Source organism: Stegostoma tigrinum, chromosome 30 (genome assembly GCF_030684315.1).
Source record: "Stegostoma tigrinum isolate sSteTig4 chromosome 30, sSteTig4.hap1, whole genome shotgun sequence".
Classification (NCBI taxonomy): Eukaryota; Metazoa; Chordata; class Chondrichthyes; order Orectolobiformes; family Stegostomatidae; genus Stegostoma; species Stegostoma tigrinum.
The window spans coordinates 25934323-25950723 of record NC_081383.1 but is presented as its reverse complement, the minus strand read 5'-3'; the positions used below and the strand labels follow the sequence as shown (position 1 = coordinate 25950723).

General features: G+C 43.6%; 1 protein-coding gene across 1 annotated transcript in view; it reads right to left on the bottom strand.

Moving 5' to 3' along the window:
* nrtn (neurturin) overlaps positions 1-16401 on the bottom strand; it is a 139582-nt gene that overhangs the window by 12947 nt on the left and 110234 nt on the right. The window contains exon 2 of the mRNA XM_048559468.2: positions 8511-8712. Within this exon, the coding sequence (XP_048415425.1) occupies positions 8511-8685 (175 nt within the window). The 5' untranslated portion in view covers positions 8686-8712. The remainder of the gene's footprint in view (positions 1-8510; positions 8713-16401) is intronic.

The following is a 16401-nucleotide window of genomic DNA, read 5'->3' as shown; positions in this document are numbered from 1 at the left end:
CTCCATTGAGTTTACATGGGGAAAGTAGGCTGCCAGAAATTCCTTGGACAGAACAATAAAGATGTAGGATGGGAAATTACAGTTATCCCAGTCCCTACAATCAACAAATCCATTTACTGAACATGTAGGAAATTACAGTTATCCCAGTCCCCACAATCAACAAATCCATTTACTGAACATGTAGGAAATTACAGTTATCCCAGTCCCTACAATCAACAAATCCATTTACTGAACATGTAGGAAATTACAGTTATCCCAGTCCCCACAATCAACAAATCCATTTACTGAACATGTAGGAAATTACAGTTATCCCAGTCCCCACAATCAACAAATCCATTTACTGAACATGTAGGAAATTACAGTTATCCCAGTCCCCACAATCAACAAGTCCATTTACTGAACATTTAAACATAGGTTTAAGTCTACCGATAAATTAGAAGTAAAATGATCAAACAAACAGCAAGTCCTGAGTTTGCATGATGTAAACAAAATTTGTAAATTGCTAGACATGGCAGATTAAGCGATTTAGATAACAACAGTTTAACAAGATGCAAAGATCTGTTTGAAACCATTTGAATTCTTCATTTTGCCTGAAACAAACTGACCTTTGAAGTCAGTGCTAAGCCTTTGTAATTGACACTTATGGAAATAGCAAATGAGTTCCACTAGATGGTGTAAACAATTTGCACCAGTAACCATAAGATCAAGTCACAAAAATCCCCCCACAAAACAGGTTCGAACTATTGCTTTCTCCAATTGACCTCAACAAAATGACAATAACACACTGTTAGAGATAATGGGAACTGCAGATGCTGGAGATTCCAAGATAATAAAATGTGAGGCTGGATGAACACAGCAGGCCAAGCAGCATCTCAGGAGCACAAAAGCTGACGTTTCGGGCCTAGACCCTTCATCAGAGAGGGGGATGGGGGGAGGGAACTGGAATAAATAGGGAGAGAGGGGGAGGCGGACCGAAGATGGAGAGTAAAGAAGATAGGTGGAGAGGGTGTAGGTGGGGAGGTAGGGAGGGGATAGGTCAGTCCAGGGAAGACGGACAGGTCAAGGAGGTGGGATGAGGTTAGTAGGTAGCTGGGGGTGCGGCTTGGGGTGGGAGGAAGGGATGGGTGAGAGGAAGAACCGGTTAGGGAGGCAGAGACAGGTTGGACTGGTTTTGGGATGCAGTGGGTGGGGGGGAAGAGCTGGGCTGGTTGTGTGGTGCAGTGGGGGGAGGGGATGAACTGGGCTGGTTGAGGGATGCAGTGGGGGAAGGGGAGATTTTGAAACTGGTGAAGTCCACATTGATACCATATGGCTGCAGGGTTCCCAGGCGGAATATGAGTTGCTGTTCCTGCAACCTTCGGGTGGCATCATTGTGGCAGTGCAGGAGGCCCATGATGGACATGTCATCAAGAGAATGGGAGGGGGAGTGGAAATGGTTTGCGACCGGGAGGTGCAGTTGTTTGTTGCGAACTGAGCGGAGGTGTTCTGCAAAGCGGTCCCCAAGCCTCCGCTTGGTTTCCCCAATGTAGAGAAAGCCGCACCGGGTACAGTGGATGCAGTATACCACATTGGCAGATGTGCAGGTGAACCTCTGCTTAATGTGGAATGTCATCTTGGGGCCTGGGATGGGGGTGAGGGAGGAGGTGTGGGGACAAGTGTAGGTGCAGTGGTTTGTTGCGAACTGAGCGGGGTGCAGTTGTTTGTTGCGAACTGAGCGGCCAATAACACACTGTTGTTCTCTTTGCCTTTCGATAATCCATCGGATAGGGGATGAACCCATAGTTAAATGTGAATAATTGTACTTCAAAGTAAATTTGTCAGAATTTCTTGACAACATGTTGATTTTCATATAAATTCTGCGGATGCCGAAAATGTGAAATATGAACAGAAAGTGCTGGAGAACTCAGCAGGTCTCTGTGAAAGAGAGAAACAGAGTGAACAGTTTGAGTCCAGTATGAGCCTTCTTCACAATTGAAGGGAGTTGGAAAGTAATCATTTTCAGAAAGCTTGTATTCTCGTCCTGACGTGTAATCACAGACCAAATTAAACAGAGAAATAACGTTAATACCTCCTAACATTTGCATTGTCCAAGCTCTCCATCAACCATTCTAAAGACCTGAGCCACTTCTCTACCCAGAATGAAAAATCAGTTCCTACAACTTTCTTGCTGCTGGTCTCTGAGCCTTCACCAAAACTACAATGTCCCCCGAAAGGACATTGAATTCATTGACATGGCATCACCAGTTGTATTTTGCTGGGCCAAGATGTGCCATTGGCTGCTTTCAGTGCAACCTGAATGGTGTTTCCGCAGAGAAAGAGTATACAATAGAACATCTCTCCCTGCACGCGCAGGGCATCTAGCCTGAAGGCTCACTGTCCAATCAAATGCTGCAATGCTGGGACATCAAATGTTCTGCACTGATGTCCAGATTTTGAATTAGTCAACTGCTCAGCGAAGAAACCTGAAGCTGCAAGATGGGAGTTTTATTCTTTTTCGTACCCTTGTATGAGATATGGGCTGCATTGGCAAGGCTGGCATTTATTGCCCATCCCTAATTGCCCTTGACCCAATTGGCTCTCCAGGCAATTTTAGAAGGCAATTAAGAGTCAGGAGTCAATCACATAGCTGAAGGTATGGAGTCACATTTAGGCAAGACCAGGTAAGGACAGCAGATTTCCTCTCCAAACAGATGTGAGCGAACCAGCTGGGTTTCTTTTAACACCAGTTGGCAATGGTTACATTGTCACCACCAGGCTACCTTTTAACTCCAGATTTTATTGAATTAAAATTTCAACCCCCTGCTGTAACAGGTTCAAATGTTCATATGTCACCAGAAAATCAACCTGTGCTTTTGATTACAATCCAGTGAAATCACCACTCTGCCACCACCTCCCCTCACACTGGCACTTCTTAAAAGACCAGGCACCAAAACTGTAAGCGAAGCAATTCTTTTAAGAACTCCTGTTATGACAGACTGTCAGGTCGTCTGTTGTGGTGAGTTCTTGGATTTGTCAGACACTGTTGCTACATCCTCACAAAGATGGGATAGGAGATGACTTGCCCATGTGAAGAATGCTGCAAGGAGTAATGACAGTGCCCCTGGGTTGACTGCGTGTCAGGGAAATGGAGCAGACGGTGCATTAAAGACAAGATCTCCATGTTGCACTGTGAGATAGAACCAAACTCCTCAATACTTCTTGACAACAACAGGTGGCTGCCCGGCATACCAGCCAATGTACCAGGCATCTTGATATGCATGTCCAGTGCTCTCCTGTTTGCTTCTCTTTGAGGTCCTCATCTGAGTTTGCTGTATCATAAAGTGTCTTCAATCTTGCCCTCAGATGAGCTGGCAAATTAACCACCTTGGCTCCCAGCTTGGCTGCAGCCTAGATATGCCTGCACGACACAACACAACCTGGTTCTAATGCTGTACTTGTCGGCAAGACAGTATCATTTTCACAGCTGCTTACTACAAGTGTCAGCTCAAGAGACAGAGTTTCTTCGTTCATGTCGCTATTCTCTCTCTCTCTCTCTCTCTCTTTCTCTTTGGATGAGACAGATAGCTCTTTGGTAAATAAAACTAAGAAATCAGAAGAATGCAGTTGGTACAGAGGTTTCTGGTCACCTCATTCATAGCTTGCTTATCAGGCCAGAAATTGGATGGAGGTGACTGCGAGTTGAAAAAATGTATTATAAAGACACCGAGATTACAAAGTGTGGAACTGGATGAACACAGCAGGCCAAGCAGCATCTTAGGAGCACAAAAGCTGATGTTTCAGGTCTAAGCCCGAAACGCCAGCTTTTGTGCTCCTAAGATGCTGCTTGGCCTGCTGTGCTCATCAAGCTCCATACTTTGTTATAATTGTTCCAATTATCTCTGAATATAAAGACAATGTCTTCCTCAAAGCTCCCAGTGATGTCAGGTCACATGGGCTCTGTCGCCGTCAACCCAAATGTGGAAATCAGTCTCTTCCTGAAGATGCAGGGATGCAGCCATCCCTGTTTCTCTCTAATTTCCTTTAAATATGTGCCATCTTGTAACAGGGAAGGAGAAATACAAGTGGTTGTGGCCATGTTGTTTGGATGAATTGCTTGCTTTTTGAATAGCCGGAGATATATGGAGCCTGCAGAGCTGGCGATGAGACTGACAAGCATTGGTCAATCCATGAGGATAAAGTGCAGTAACCAGATATATGGTGTGAGCTCACAGTGACAGGGAATAATGTTGGGTGAGCAATGGAGATGTGTGGCATTGAGCAGTGTGAGAGAGATTGGCATGATGGGTAAGATATCTTGTGAGTTGAAATTATCTTTATTGTCACATGTAATCAAATGAGTACAGTGAAAAGTTCACAAGTCACCACTTCTATTACGTCATCTTAGGTACAAGGATACCTAGGCACAGATTCTTAAGTACAAATTCTCAGGGGAGAACAAGATTAGAAATATAAAGAAATCAAACATCCAGCATTACTGATCCTAGGAATAAATCAGAATAATGAAGAAATAAGTTCAGAAAGACAGCCCTTCTAACCCAGTCTATGCTGGCATCTAGACTCCAATCCATGCCAGGCTTTGACTCCAGTCCAAGCCAGGATATACCTCGATGTTTCAGATCCGGGAGACCATTCTGGAATCACCTCGAGGCCAGAACTCTATGCTAAAGCCACAACAAGCCAAGAGGATGCCACACCGGATCCACACCGAGATTGGAAATTCAGGACATCACTGAGCAGAAAAAACAATAAAAACAAAAATAAGAGAAAAGAAAGAGAAACAGATGGAGCAGATGAGCTCCAGTTGAAGAGTCATACTCTGCCATCGTCTTGGATAGACAGAAGTCCGGGTCTCCAAAATTTGACATTATTACTTTAAATAATTCTTGTCAACAGTGTGAAAGGAAGTCGAAAGGTAAGAGATATTGATGGAAGCGTGAATGGACAATACAAATGGACAAAAATAATTCCATTTTAACCAGCCTGCATTCGTTGATGGGAACATGTGGCTGCTATGGTTCTGCTGCATTTACTTCCTACGTAGCTACAATCCCTGATCCTGACTATTCACGTGAGGCTCTGACTTACATCTGGCATTGCAGCATAGCCCTCAGGTCCTGATTCCAGTTGATGATTTCCCTCAACCTTTGCTCCCACTCCTTTCTCCGTATGGTTCTTGAGGGTCTCCTGATCCCCTGGAGAACTGCCGAAGCACTCCCCTTACCCAGTTCCACTCCTAATACTCCAGCACTTACCCATCATGTTTGAACCCTCCCTGTTCCTTACTCCACACTCTTCAATATCCTCTTACCCAAGGCCACTGATATCATCCGGTGTAGCTTCCCTTTAATGTTTGCCCCCACCATGTACAGAAGCAGCCAGTAATGTGATGAAAGAAAAAGGTAGAGTGGGGCCGCTTGGCGAAATACTACAATTATTCACTTGAGGACAGACACACCAAATTTAGGTTATTACTTTAACGGATGCAGGCAGGTAGTGAATTGTGCAGCGGACTCTTAATAAAATCCTGGATATTTGAATGTCTAATGCAGAGTGCCCATATCTGTGCAGAACAATCTAACAAGCGAGGGACAGAGACAGGGAGGAGGTCGGGAGGGAAAAAAGAGAGGGAGAGAGAGACACCTGCTTGAATTTATAATCAAGAGCCCCAGAGTCTTTCCTAATAACTGTTAATGCTGACCATACCCTATGTGGACGATCAATAGTCATCTCTACTTTCACAAATGGATTATTCTGGCATACACTTGCCACATTTAAAACCATCCGATTCATTTAGTTGACCATCCACTTAGTATTCAGGGCTGAACAAATTATCAACAGTCACTACTGAAATGTACCTTTTACCGCTTCTTTCCCTGCTGTTCTTTTTACATTTTGTGTGTATAAACATGTGAACATGTTATAGAGTCATAGAGTAATACAGCATGGAAACAGGTCCTTCGGCCCAGACTGGTCCATGCTGACCACGGTGCCCACACAGCTGGTTCCAATTGCCTTCTTTGGTCTATATCCCTCTAAATCCTTCCCATCCATGTACTTATCCAAATGTTTTTAAATGTTGCTATTTTTCCTGCCTCAACCAATTTCTCTGGAAGCCCATTCCATATACCCACCACTCTCTGCATGAAGAAGTTTTGCTCCTCAGGTCCTTCTTAAATTTATCCCCTCTCATCTTAAACCAATGCCTCTAGTTTTCAATTTCCCATCCCTGGGGGGAAAAAACCTATATACATTCATCCTACCTATGCCTCTCATGATTTTATGCACCTCAATAAGGTCACCTTCGTTCTCCCATGTTCCAAAGAGTAAAGTCCTATTCTGGCCAACCTCTCCCTACAACTCAAGCCTATCAGTCCTGGCAACATCCTTGTAAACCTTGTTTCCACACTATCCAGTTTAACAATGTCTTTTCTATAACAGGGTAACCAAAATTGTATGCAATACTGCAAGTGCGGCCGGACCAACAACTTACACAGCTGTAACATAACATCCCAGCTCCTATACTCAATGTCTCGACCGATGAAAGCTAGCATGCTAGATGTCTCCTTCACTACCCTGTCTATATGGGATGCATAGTTTCAACAAACTATGTACTTGTACTCCTAGGTCCCTCTGTTCTACAACACTCCTCAGGACCTTGTCATTTACTGTATAAGTGCTACCTTGGTTTGAATTTCCAAAGTACAACACCTCACACTTATCTGTAATGAATTGCATTTGCCAGTCCTTAGCCGACTTCCCCATCTGATCAAGATCCCTCTGTAATTTTTGATAACCTCCTTCACTGTCAATAGATACCTCCTAATTTTGTTTCACCCACAAACTAATGTCATCCTTTATACATTCACATCCAGATCATTTATGTAAATAACAAATAACAAAGGTCCCAGCACTGACCCCTGTGGCACACCGTCAGTCACAGGCCTCCAGTCCAAAAAACAACCTTTAGCCATCACCGTCTGCTTCTTACCATTGTGCCAATTTTGAAATCAACTAGCTAGCTCTCCCTGGATCCCATGCAACCGAACCTTCATGACTAGGCTGCCACGTGGGATCTTGTCAAAGGCCTTACTAAAATCCACTCAGACACCATCCACTGCCCTAACTTCATCTGTGTCCTCAGGTGTTTTTGGGATAATGCTCTCCCACTCATAAGGTCAGTAACGTCACTCCTCACTCTCCCACATTCCAAGGAATAAAGTCCTATCCTAGCCAACCTCTTGGTTAAAGTTTTTAATACAGCTACAGAAATGTTAACTTCTCCTATCAGTAGTTCCTTATGAAGTATCTGAGTCAGGATGAACAGAATGCTGTGATTTTGCTAGACTTACATTCTACATATATTTATAAGCACAACATTGAGGTGTTCAGCAATGCACAACACAAATACCCATACAACATGTCTGTGGGTAGTGTACAGAATAAGATACCCATATAATAAGTAGCCCCATAATAGATACACCAACACTTGCAATAGGCATGTGTAATTAATACACAGATTCAGAAGCAAACAACTGACAAATTAAACTAACAACAATACTAATAGAAAAGGTGAAAGGTACAGTAACATGCTATTCTTTCTAATAATAGACACCCATGTAAAATATCCAGGGAATTTGTATACATGTAACAAATACAATTCTATTTACATTTTCAGATGCTAGTAGTAATTTTAAAGGCATTTAAACAACAGGTATTAGGCAGGAGTATTTTGTGAGCTGCACACCACTCTCATGCTAAAGTTTTCTCACTGTCCTGAGGAGTGAGAATATTTTGTATTATATCTTGCGTAAAGGAGGGTGGAAATTGAAATTGTATGACAATCAATTTAGCATTCCTTTGCTGCCAATTGCAAAATCGGACTTAATACAGGGACAGAAACCAGAGGTGTTCAGTAAAGGCTTACAATCTGAGGTAAAACAAGTGAAAATTTATATTTTCCGGACTGTTACCTCAGTTTTTGTTGAAGAGCAAGGAGTTGAATTTCCTCGCAGAAGAAAGTTTTTTTTGACCATTTGCTGTAATTGGGGCAGACTCAGGCATGGAAACCATGGAAAAAACACTGTCACTGAGATTTTCCAAAGTTTTCTCAATTTCCCTTTGATCAACGCTGCTGCGAACTCAGGTGGGAACCTGAGCATTTATCTTGCACAAAGACCAGAGAAATCTATGAAATTAGTTCCATTGCAGTAACATTAATCAACAATTAATCCTGCACCAGTGGGATATTTTGCTATTTGTATGGTACAAAATTTAATTTTTCATAAAACCAGTCTGAGGTCCATTAGGCACCGCACTTAACTTCAATACCCATTTCAAAGAAGAACAGATATTGTGTCACTTGTGAACACAGAGATTTCATTAATGTCAATCAATGAATAAGACTGCAATAGAAATGCATTTCCATTGTGCAACAGATCTCATTGTTGATACTATAAGCTGACCTATATGTACCTTTCCACATGTGTCAGGGAAAGGTACTGGTCCCTTACATTTCACTTTGTAAGACTGGGGGCTGGGTGGCAGTCTTGGGTCCTGGGACTGCTGCTCTTCTGATGAGGATGGAGTAATTGTTCTCCCTCTAATGGACATGTTTCTGTAAATAAGAGCTGAAAATATGGTACTGAAGAGCATTGAGGCGACCACCACTACCTTCCATACCTTCATCTTAGAGCATGTCACAGCAGCAGGGCCCTGTAAAACACAACAAGAATCAGGGTTAGCTTTGGGCATTATACCTACAACTGCATAATTCTGTATCATTTTAGCTGTTTAAGTGGTTGTCACATATTGGAATCTTACTTGGTCTGCAAGGGATTCAGGTTTGATGAGATATTAGGCAGTTGAAACCAACATACCAATTCCCATCGCAGACATGATAGGCTGAATAGCCTACTTTCATGCAATAATTTCATGAATTCTCCCCATTAAGAACATACTCTTGGGAGTAGGAGTTTGGAGCATTAAACCCTACATATTTCTATTTGAAACTCTTGAATTGATATGAGAAAGAAAACAAATGCTTATTGATGTTAAACCGGTCATTATAGTGAATGGTATTCTTGTGTCATTTTTTGAAAAAAAAATTAGCCTACTTGCATTTCATTCCAAAGCCCACAAGTGAAAACAATTCAAATACTTATTCCAGTCATATATGCCAATCATCAGTATCTTAGGGGACTGGCCAGCATATTAGTGATTGTTGTCATTGCTGATAAGGATCCACTCCCCTTCAGCATTGTTTTTCAAAACTTCTTATAAATGAAAGGACTTTGACTGCTGCACACAACAAATGAAAACTTTCCAAAGAAGAGGAGTTCCAGCTATTTTAGTCAGAATGCCTTTGAGAAGCAATAGATAGGAACTGCATGGAGGAGAGAGCAAAGAGAGAAAATCATCAGCAATGATTGCAAAGGTGAAAAACGGCATTGTGACAACAAATGCTAAGATGCATTCTAGTAAGTGTTACATTAAAATCCTTTTAAAGAACATCTGGCAACATTGCATTGCAATTCAGTGGCAGAACCTTAGGAGCGCTGCATTGCATCGTATTGCAACAGTGTTGAAGTAGGATGGTGCTAAATTGGCAAAGTCCAATCTCGAACCCAACAATTACTGATAATCTTACTTATTCACAACCTTGCATTTATCTATAATCCCTTATCCACTTCTAGCCTTTTACCTGTCTATAAACAAATGAATATACAGACATCTGCACCTATACACCTGTATTCTGCATGCAGGTGACCTCAAGGCCCTCCGCTTCTTCCTGTCCCGCAGGCCCGACCAGTCCCCCTCCACCGACACCCTCATCCGCCTAGCCGAACTCGTCCTCACCCTCAACAACTTCTCTTTTGACTCCTCCCACTTCCTACAGACTAAGGGGGTGGCCATGGGCACCCGCATGGGCCCCAGCTATGCCTGCCTCTTTGTAGGTTACGTGGAACAGTCCCTCTTCCGCACCTACACAGGCCCCAAACCCCACCTCTTCCTCCGGTACATTGATGACTGTATCGGCGCCGCCTCTTGCTCCCCAGAGGAGCTCGAACAGTTCATCCACTTCACCAACACCTTCCACCCCAACCTTCAGTTCACCTGGAACATCTCCAGCACATCCCTCACCTTCCTGGATCTCTCAGTCTCCATCTCAGGCAACCAGCTTGTAACTGATGTCCATTTCAAGCCCACCGACTCCCACAGCTACCTAGAATACACCTCCTCCCACCCACCCTCCTGCAAAAATTCCATCCCCTATTCCCAATTCCTCCGCCTCCGCTGCATCTGCTCCCACGATGAGGCATTCCACTCCCGCACATCTCAGATGTCCAAGTTCTTCAAGGACCGCAACTTTCCCCCCACAGTGGTTGAGAACGCCCTTGACCGCGCCTCCCGCATTTCCCGCAACACATCCCTCACACCCCACCCCCGCCAAAAGCGCCCAAAGAGAATCCCCCTCGTTCTCACACACCACCCCACCAACCTCCAGATACAACGCATCATCCTCCGACACTTCCGCCATCTACAATCCAACCTCACCACCCAAGACATTTTTCCATCCCCAACCCTGTCTGCTTTCCGGAGAGACCACTCTCTCCGTGACTCCCTTGTTCGCACCACACTGCCCTCCTACCCCACCACACCCAGCACCTTCCCCTGCAACTGCAGGAAATGCTACACTTGCCCCCACACCTCCTCCCTCACCCCTATCCCAGGCCCCAAGATGACTTTCCACATTAAGCAGAGGTTCACCTGCACATCTGCCAATGTGGTATACTGTGTCCATTGTACCCGGTGTGGCATCCTCTACATTGGGGAAACCAAGCGGAGGCTTGGGGACCGCTTTGCAGAACACCTCCACTCGGTTCGCAATAAACAAATGCACCTCCCAGTCGCAAACCATTTCCACTCCCCCTCCCATTCTTTAGATGACATGTCCATCATGGGCCTCCTGAACTGCCACAATGATGCCACCCGAAGGTTGCAGGAACAGCAACTCATATTCCACTTGGGAACCCTGCAGCCCAATGGTATCAATGTGGACTTCACAAGCTTCAAAATCTCCCCTTTCCCCACCGCATCCCAAAACCAGCCCAGTTCGTCCCCTCCCCCCACTGCACCACACAACCAGCCCAGCTCTTCCCCTCCACCCACTGCATCCCAAAACCAGTCCAACCTGTCTCTGCCTCCCTAACCTGTTCTTCCTCTCACCCATCCCTTCCTCCCACCCCAAGCCGCACCTCCATCTCCTACCTACTAATCTCATCCCACCTCCTTGACCTGTCCGTCTTCCGTGGACTGACCTATCCCCTCCCTACCTCCCCACCTATACTCTCCTCTCCACCTATCTTCTTTTCTCTCCATCTTCGGTCCGCCTCTCCCTCTCTCCCTATTTATTCCAGTTCCCTCTCCCCATCCCCCTCTCTGATGAAGGGTCTAGGCCCGAAACATCAGCTTTTGTGCTACTAAGATGCTGCTGGGCCTGCTGTGTTCATCCAGCCTCACATTTTATTATCTTGGATTCTCCAGCATCTGCAGTTCCCATTATCACTGTACCTGTCATTAAACTTATGCATTTATAGAACAATGTATCTGTGTTTAACCTGAACTTGTTCAACATCTGAACAAAACCATCTACTGTAACATACTAATCTGGCTACAACTCTGGGAGCCAGCTGTTATTGTTCTCTAGCTTGTTGTACTTCTACTATACAATACAATAAGTTGGTGTTAACCATAAAAAGGTAAAGTTGTCATAGTGTTACCAAGCTACACGGCTGTTCCCTCAACGGAGAGACATGTGTGGTGGTCGCTTAACCCGAGGGTCACCACATCTCAGATGAGGGGAAGGGTTGAGAAGAAGAGTCCTTTATGGTAACCTCAGCCTGTGGGGGAATTGAACCCAGACTGTTGGCATCACTCTACATTGCAAAATAGCCATCCAACCAACTAAGTTAACTGACCCCCTGCTCCTCTGTTGACAGCCCCCTTTCTCATAGTTCTCCCCTTGTCAGCTGTGCCTAAAGTTAGATTCCTGAGCCTTTCCCTTACACTCTGTCCTATTGTTCTAGAAACTTAACCAACTGCTGCCATGTCCTCCCCACCTTAGCTTTTTGCACAATTTTCCATGTAACTGAATCCACATCACAGATCCCCACTTTTTAGTTTAAAGCCCTGTCCACAGACCGAGTTATGTAATTTATCAGGACTCTGCTCCCAGCATGATTCAGGTAGAGCCCATTGATCGGAACTATCCTTCCGCAGTAATGGTGCCAATGTCCCATGAATTTAAACCTATTTCTCCCAATCCAGTCTTTCAGCCATGTGTTTATCTCTTTAATCTTGTTGATCTTGTGCCAATTACTTTGTGGCTCAGGTAGTAATCTGGTGATTATTACCTTTTGGGAAATGCTTTATAATTGAGTCCCCAGCTGCTCATATTCTCCAGTAGAACCTCATTCCACCAAGACCTTTAGTAACTACATTGACCACAACAACTGAACCTTTCCTCTCCCACTCCATGTTCCCCTGCAGCCTAAACGAGATAGACTGAAGCCAGGCACTCGACAGGCAACACAGCCTTTGCAACTCTCAATCCTGGTCACACAGACCAGTATGTATTCCCCTGTCTATACTATCCTCAATTACAACTATATTGCTTTTCTCTCCCTCCTGTTGAATGGCTTTTTGTACATGGTTCTATGGTCAGTTTGCTTATCCTCCTACAGCCCATACTCTCATCCACTCTGGGAACCAGATGGCTGGAAAACGGCCAAAGTAACATCCCTGTTTAACAAAGGAGGAAGGCAGAAGACAGAAAATTAAAGGCCGGTTGCCTGACCTCAGTTGTTGGTAAGATTTGAGAGTCTATTATTCAGGGTAAGGTAGCAGAGTAGTTGGAAGTGTGTTGTAAAATATGACAGAGTCAGCATGGCTTCATCAAAGAGAGATCATGCCTGACAAATCTGTTAGAATTCTTTGTGGAGGTAACAAGGTGAACTTTTCAGGAGGCAGCCAGTGACTAGTAGAGTTCCACAAGGGTCAATGTTGCCATCAAAACTATTCACATTATATTAACGATTTGGGTGAAGGGACTGAGGGCAGTGTTTGTAAGTTTGCAGATGACGCAAAGCATAGGGACAGGTAGTGTTGAGGAGGCAGGGAGGCTGCAGAAGGTCTTGGACAGGCTTGGAGAATGGGCAAAGAAGCGGTGGATGGATTACAATGTGGAGAAGTGGAAAGTAAAACTCTTTGGTTGGAAGAATAGTGCCATAGGCCATTTCCGAAAGGGAAAGGCTTCAAAAATCTGAAGCACGAAAGCCATGATTGAATGGCAAAGCAGATTCAATGGGGCAAATGGTCCAATTCTGCTGCTATATCTTATTGCCTTATTGTCTTTTGTGTAAATGGGGTAGATGACAAATGTTCGGTTTAAAACACAGACGTTAATCAGCTTACTATGTTGTTTAATTTTCTCTCTGCTCAAGGTATTGTGTAGCTAACAAACAGTTAAGCCTTTTGTTTAAGATACAAATTGGAGTCTGGAAATTAATTATTCACGAAGCCTGCAATTGGTCATTCAAAATTCTGGAATGATTGGAGTGACTATTTGGGGGTCTTTGATGGTTTAATTTTACTGAATATTGAGGGAGAAAGGCTAATTTGGTTCAGCTGTCTGTCTCGTGCTGTAACACTGTCTGTAATCTCCTGTTTGTCACCCTTTGACAATCCATAACTCTATTTACCTCCATAATTACCTGCCCTTAGCCCTGGAGATATCTGTCCACTCATTCTTTTACCTATTCGCAACCCTGAACCATTGAAAGAAATATCATCTGTTCATTCACTTGTGTCCAATTTTAATGATCAATGGACATCTCTCTGAGTTAATAAAGCTGGTTTGGTTAGGTTTGAAGTCCAGTCAATGGCATTTGAGAAAATTGGATCATTGATTCATTGCTTTGCAACTTGCTGGAAGCGGTTTGGGTGTATGGGTTTTAAATTGCGGATATTTCTCCAAACACTTCAGCCAAATTTTTGGCAGTGTAGTTTAGCAATTCTACTACTGCTTCCCATTTTAGCTTTGAGTGGTAAACACTTACCATTGATGTACTAATGGTACCAATTTAGCTAATTGTTGGAAGCAGTGTCCAGTAATTTCAACGGCCTGCGGCTTTCTGAAATGTTAATCACTGGTGGTAACGATACAATAAATTTAAAGTGTTTCTTTACAATGAAGCCTTCTCCCACCTAATATGCTTACATTATAATAGTGAATTCTTGATGCAATGGTTTAGCATACTGTACTTTTATACTATCAGTAAAGACCAGATTTGAATGCCATGGGATGATATTTCATTCTCCTCACTGTCCTGGATACCCACTAATTAGCACTGAAGTGACAATCTCAGTCAAACAGGCTATGATCATGGCTATCAAGAGAATTGGCAATGTCACACAGGGTTAATGCACATTAATGCAGCAGAGTAGCAACAGTAAGCTTCAGTCTCTAAGAGACACTGCTTTCCATGGCCTGAGAGTGCTTGATACTGACATTTTGTACCTGAAATGCAAAGTGTTTTATTCATTGATATCCTTCACATTGATGTACGCAGAAGCAGAATGTTACACTCCTGTGCTAACAAACTATTCATCATTAATTTTCCCTTTCACTCACCCAGTAATGCAGATTTGCAGTGGGATAAATCTCTTACACATTCTAATAACTGTCTCTCTTGTATCTCACTCATCTGGCTTCCCCTTGGGCCTGAGCTTTCAATGAGTTTTGCAAGCTGCAGTTATTGTCCCTTCCAGATTTTCCAGAGTCTTTCTGGAATTGATCAAGAATCCTTGGAGCTATTGTGAACAGCTGGAATAAACTGTTCCCTCATTCTCTGCTATTGACCACCATCCAATCTTGAGCCCAAACCTAGGAAGGAACTGTTGCTGCTAAACTAGATTCAGGGTGATATAAGTGTATGACCATGCAAATTAGAATCAGACATAGGCCATTCAGTCCCTCAAGCCTGCTCTGCTATCTGTGACAGATCTGATTACACCACAATCTTATCTAGTCCTGAGGCCCTGTCACGGCCTTGCTTATGAAGAACCTATCTACCTCAGTCTTAAAAATATTCAAATACTATACTTCCACAACTTTTTCAGAAAGAGGGGAAGAGAGTTGAAAAGACCAAAGACATTCAATGAAAAAAACCCCTTCATCTCCATCTTATTTTCAACACCTTATTTTCAAACAGTGACCACTATTTCTGGATTCTTCCATAAGAGGAAATATCCTCTCCACATGTATTATGTCAAGCCCCTTCAAGATTTTATGCGGTCCAATTAAGTCAGTTCTAACTCTTCTGGACTAGGAGATCTAGATCTAGCCCGTTCAACCATTCCTTATAAGTAAAGCTTCTCTGAACTGCATCTAATGTATTTATTTCCTCAAATAAAGGAGGCCAATACAGGCCATATTATTCCAGATGTGGTCAGACTAGTCTACTTTACAACTGAAACATGATGTAGTGAATGGAACCAGGTAGATCCCATTGAGCATGAAATCCCTGATTGGGATTGTTAACCTGGGCCAATCAGGGAGCCCTAGCTGACAAATATAAACAGGAGTCTCAGTATCTCCTCACTTTAGGGTATGGCTCTGAGCTAGCTGATCAGAGCCCATGGACTGTGCACATGTAAGTAAAGGGAGACTGGATGACAGGATATCAGCTTGCAACAGTCATTTTTGAGTTAGGATAAGCATTTTTAGCATCGTGCATTTATTTGAGAAGCTTGACTTGTTTGATCCTACCATCAAAGACAGGATGCAGTATTTGGAAAGAATGCAAATAACATTGGGGCAGATGAAAAGAAACAAATAATTCTTCTGACCGATTGCAGACTTGCACATTTTTTTGGTTATTAGGAGCCTAATGTTCCCTGAGGAGCCAGATACTAAAACCCTTGAAGAGTTGATGGATTTAGTTAAATATTATGACCCCAAGCTTCCTCTAATTCTGAGACACCACAGTTCTACTCAGCAGTTCAAGAACCAGGGAATCCATATCAGGAATTTTGATGAGGTTAAGGTGACTGGCAGAAGTATGTGATTTTGCATTAACCCTGAAATGAGATGCTGAAACACTGGTATGTGGGATTAATGACATTACCATGTGCCAAAAAAGCACCTATTAGCTGATGCCCAACTGGATTTCAAACAGGCACTACAACTGGCTTTGTCATTAGAATATGTGGCTGTTGGAGCATGTATCCCAATGGAAGTGGCTGCCCACACCTGTCAGACTGAGCTAGGGAAACACCACTAGAGTGTGGGTGATCGCAGAGCATCACACAGGGCATGTCCTGAGCAGAGGGACCCTAAGG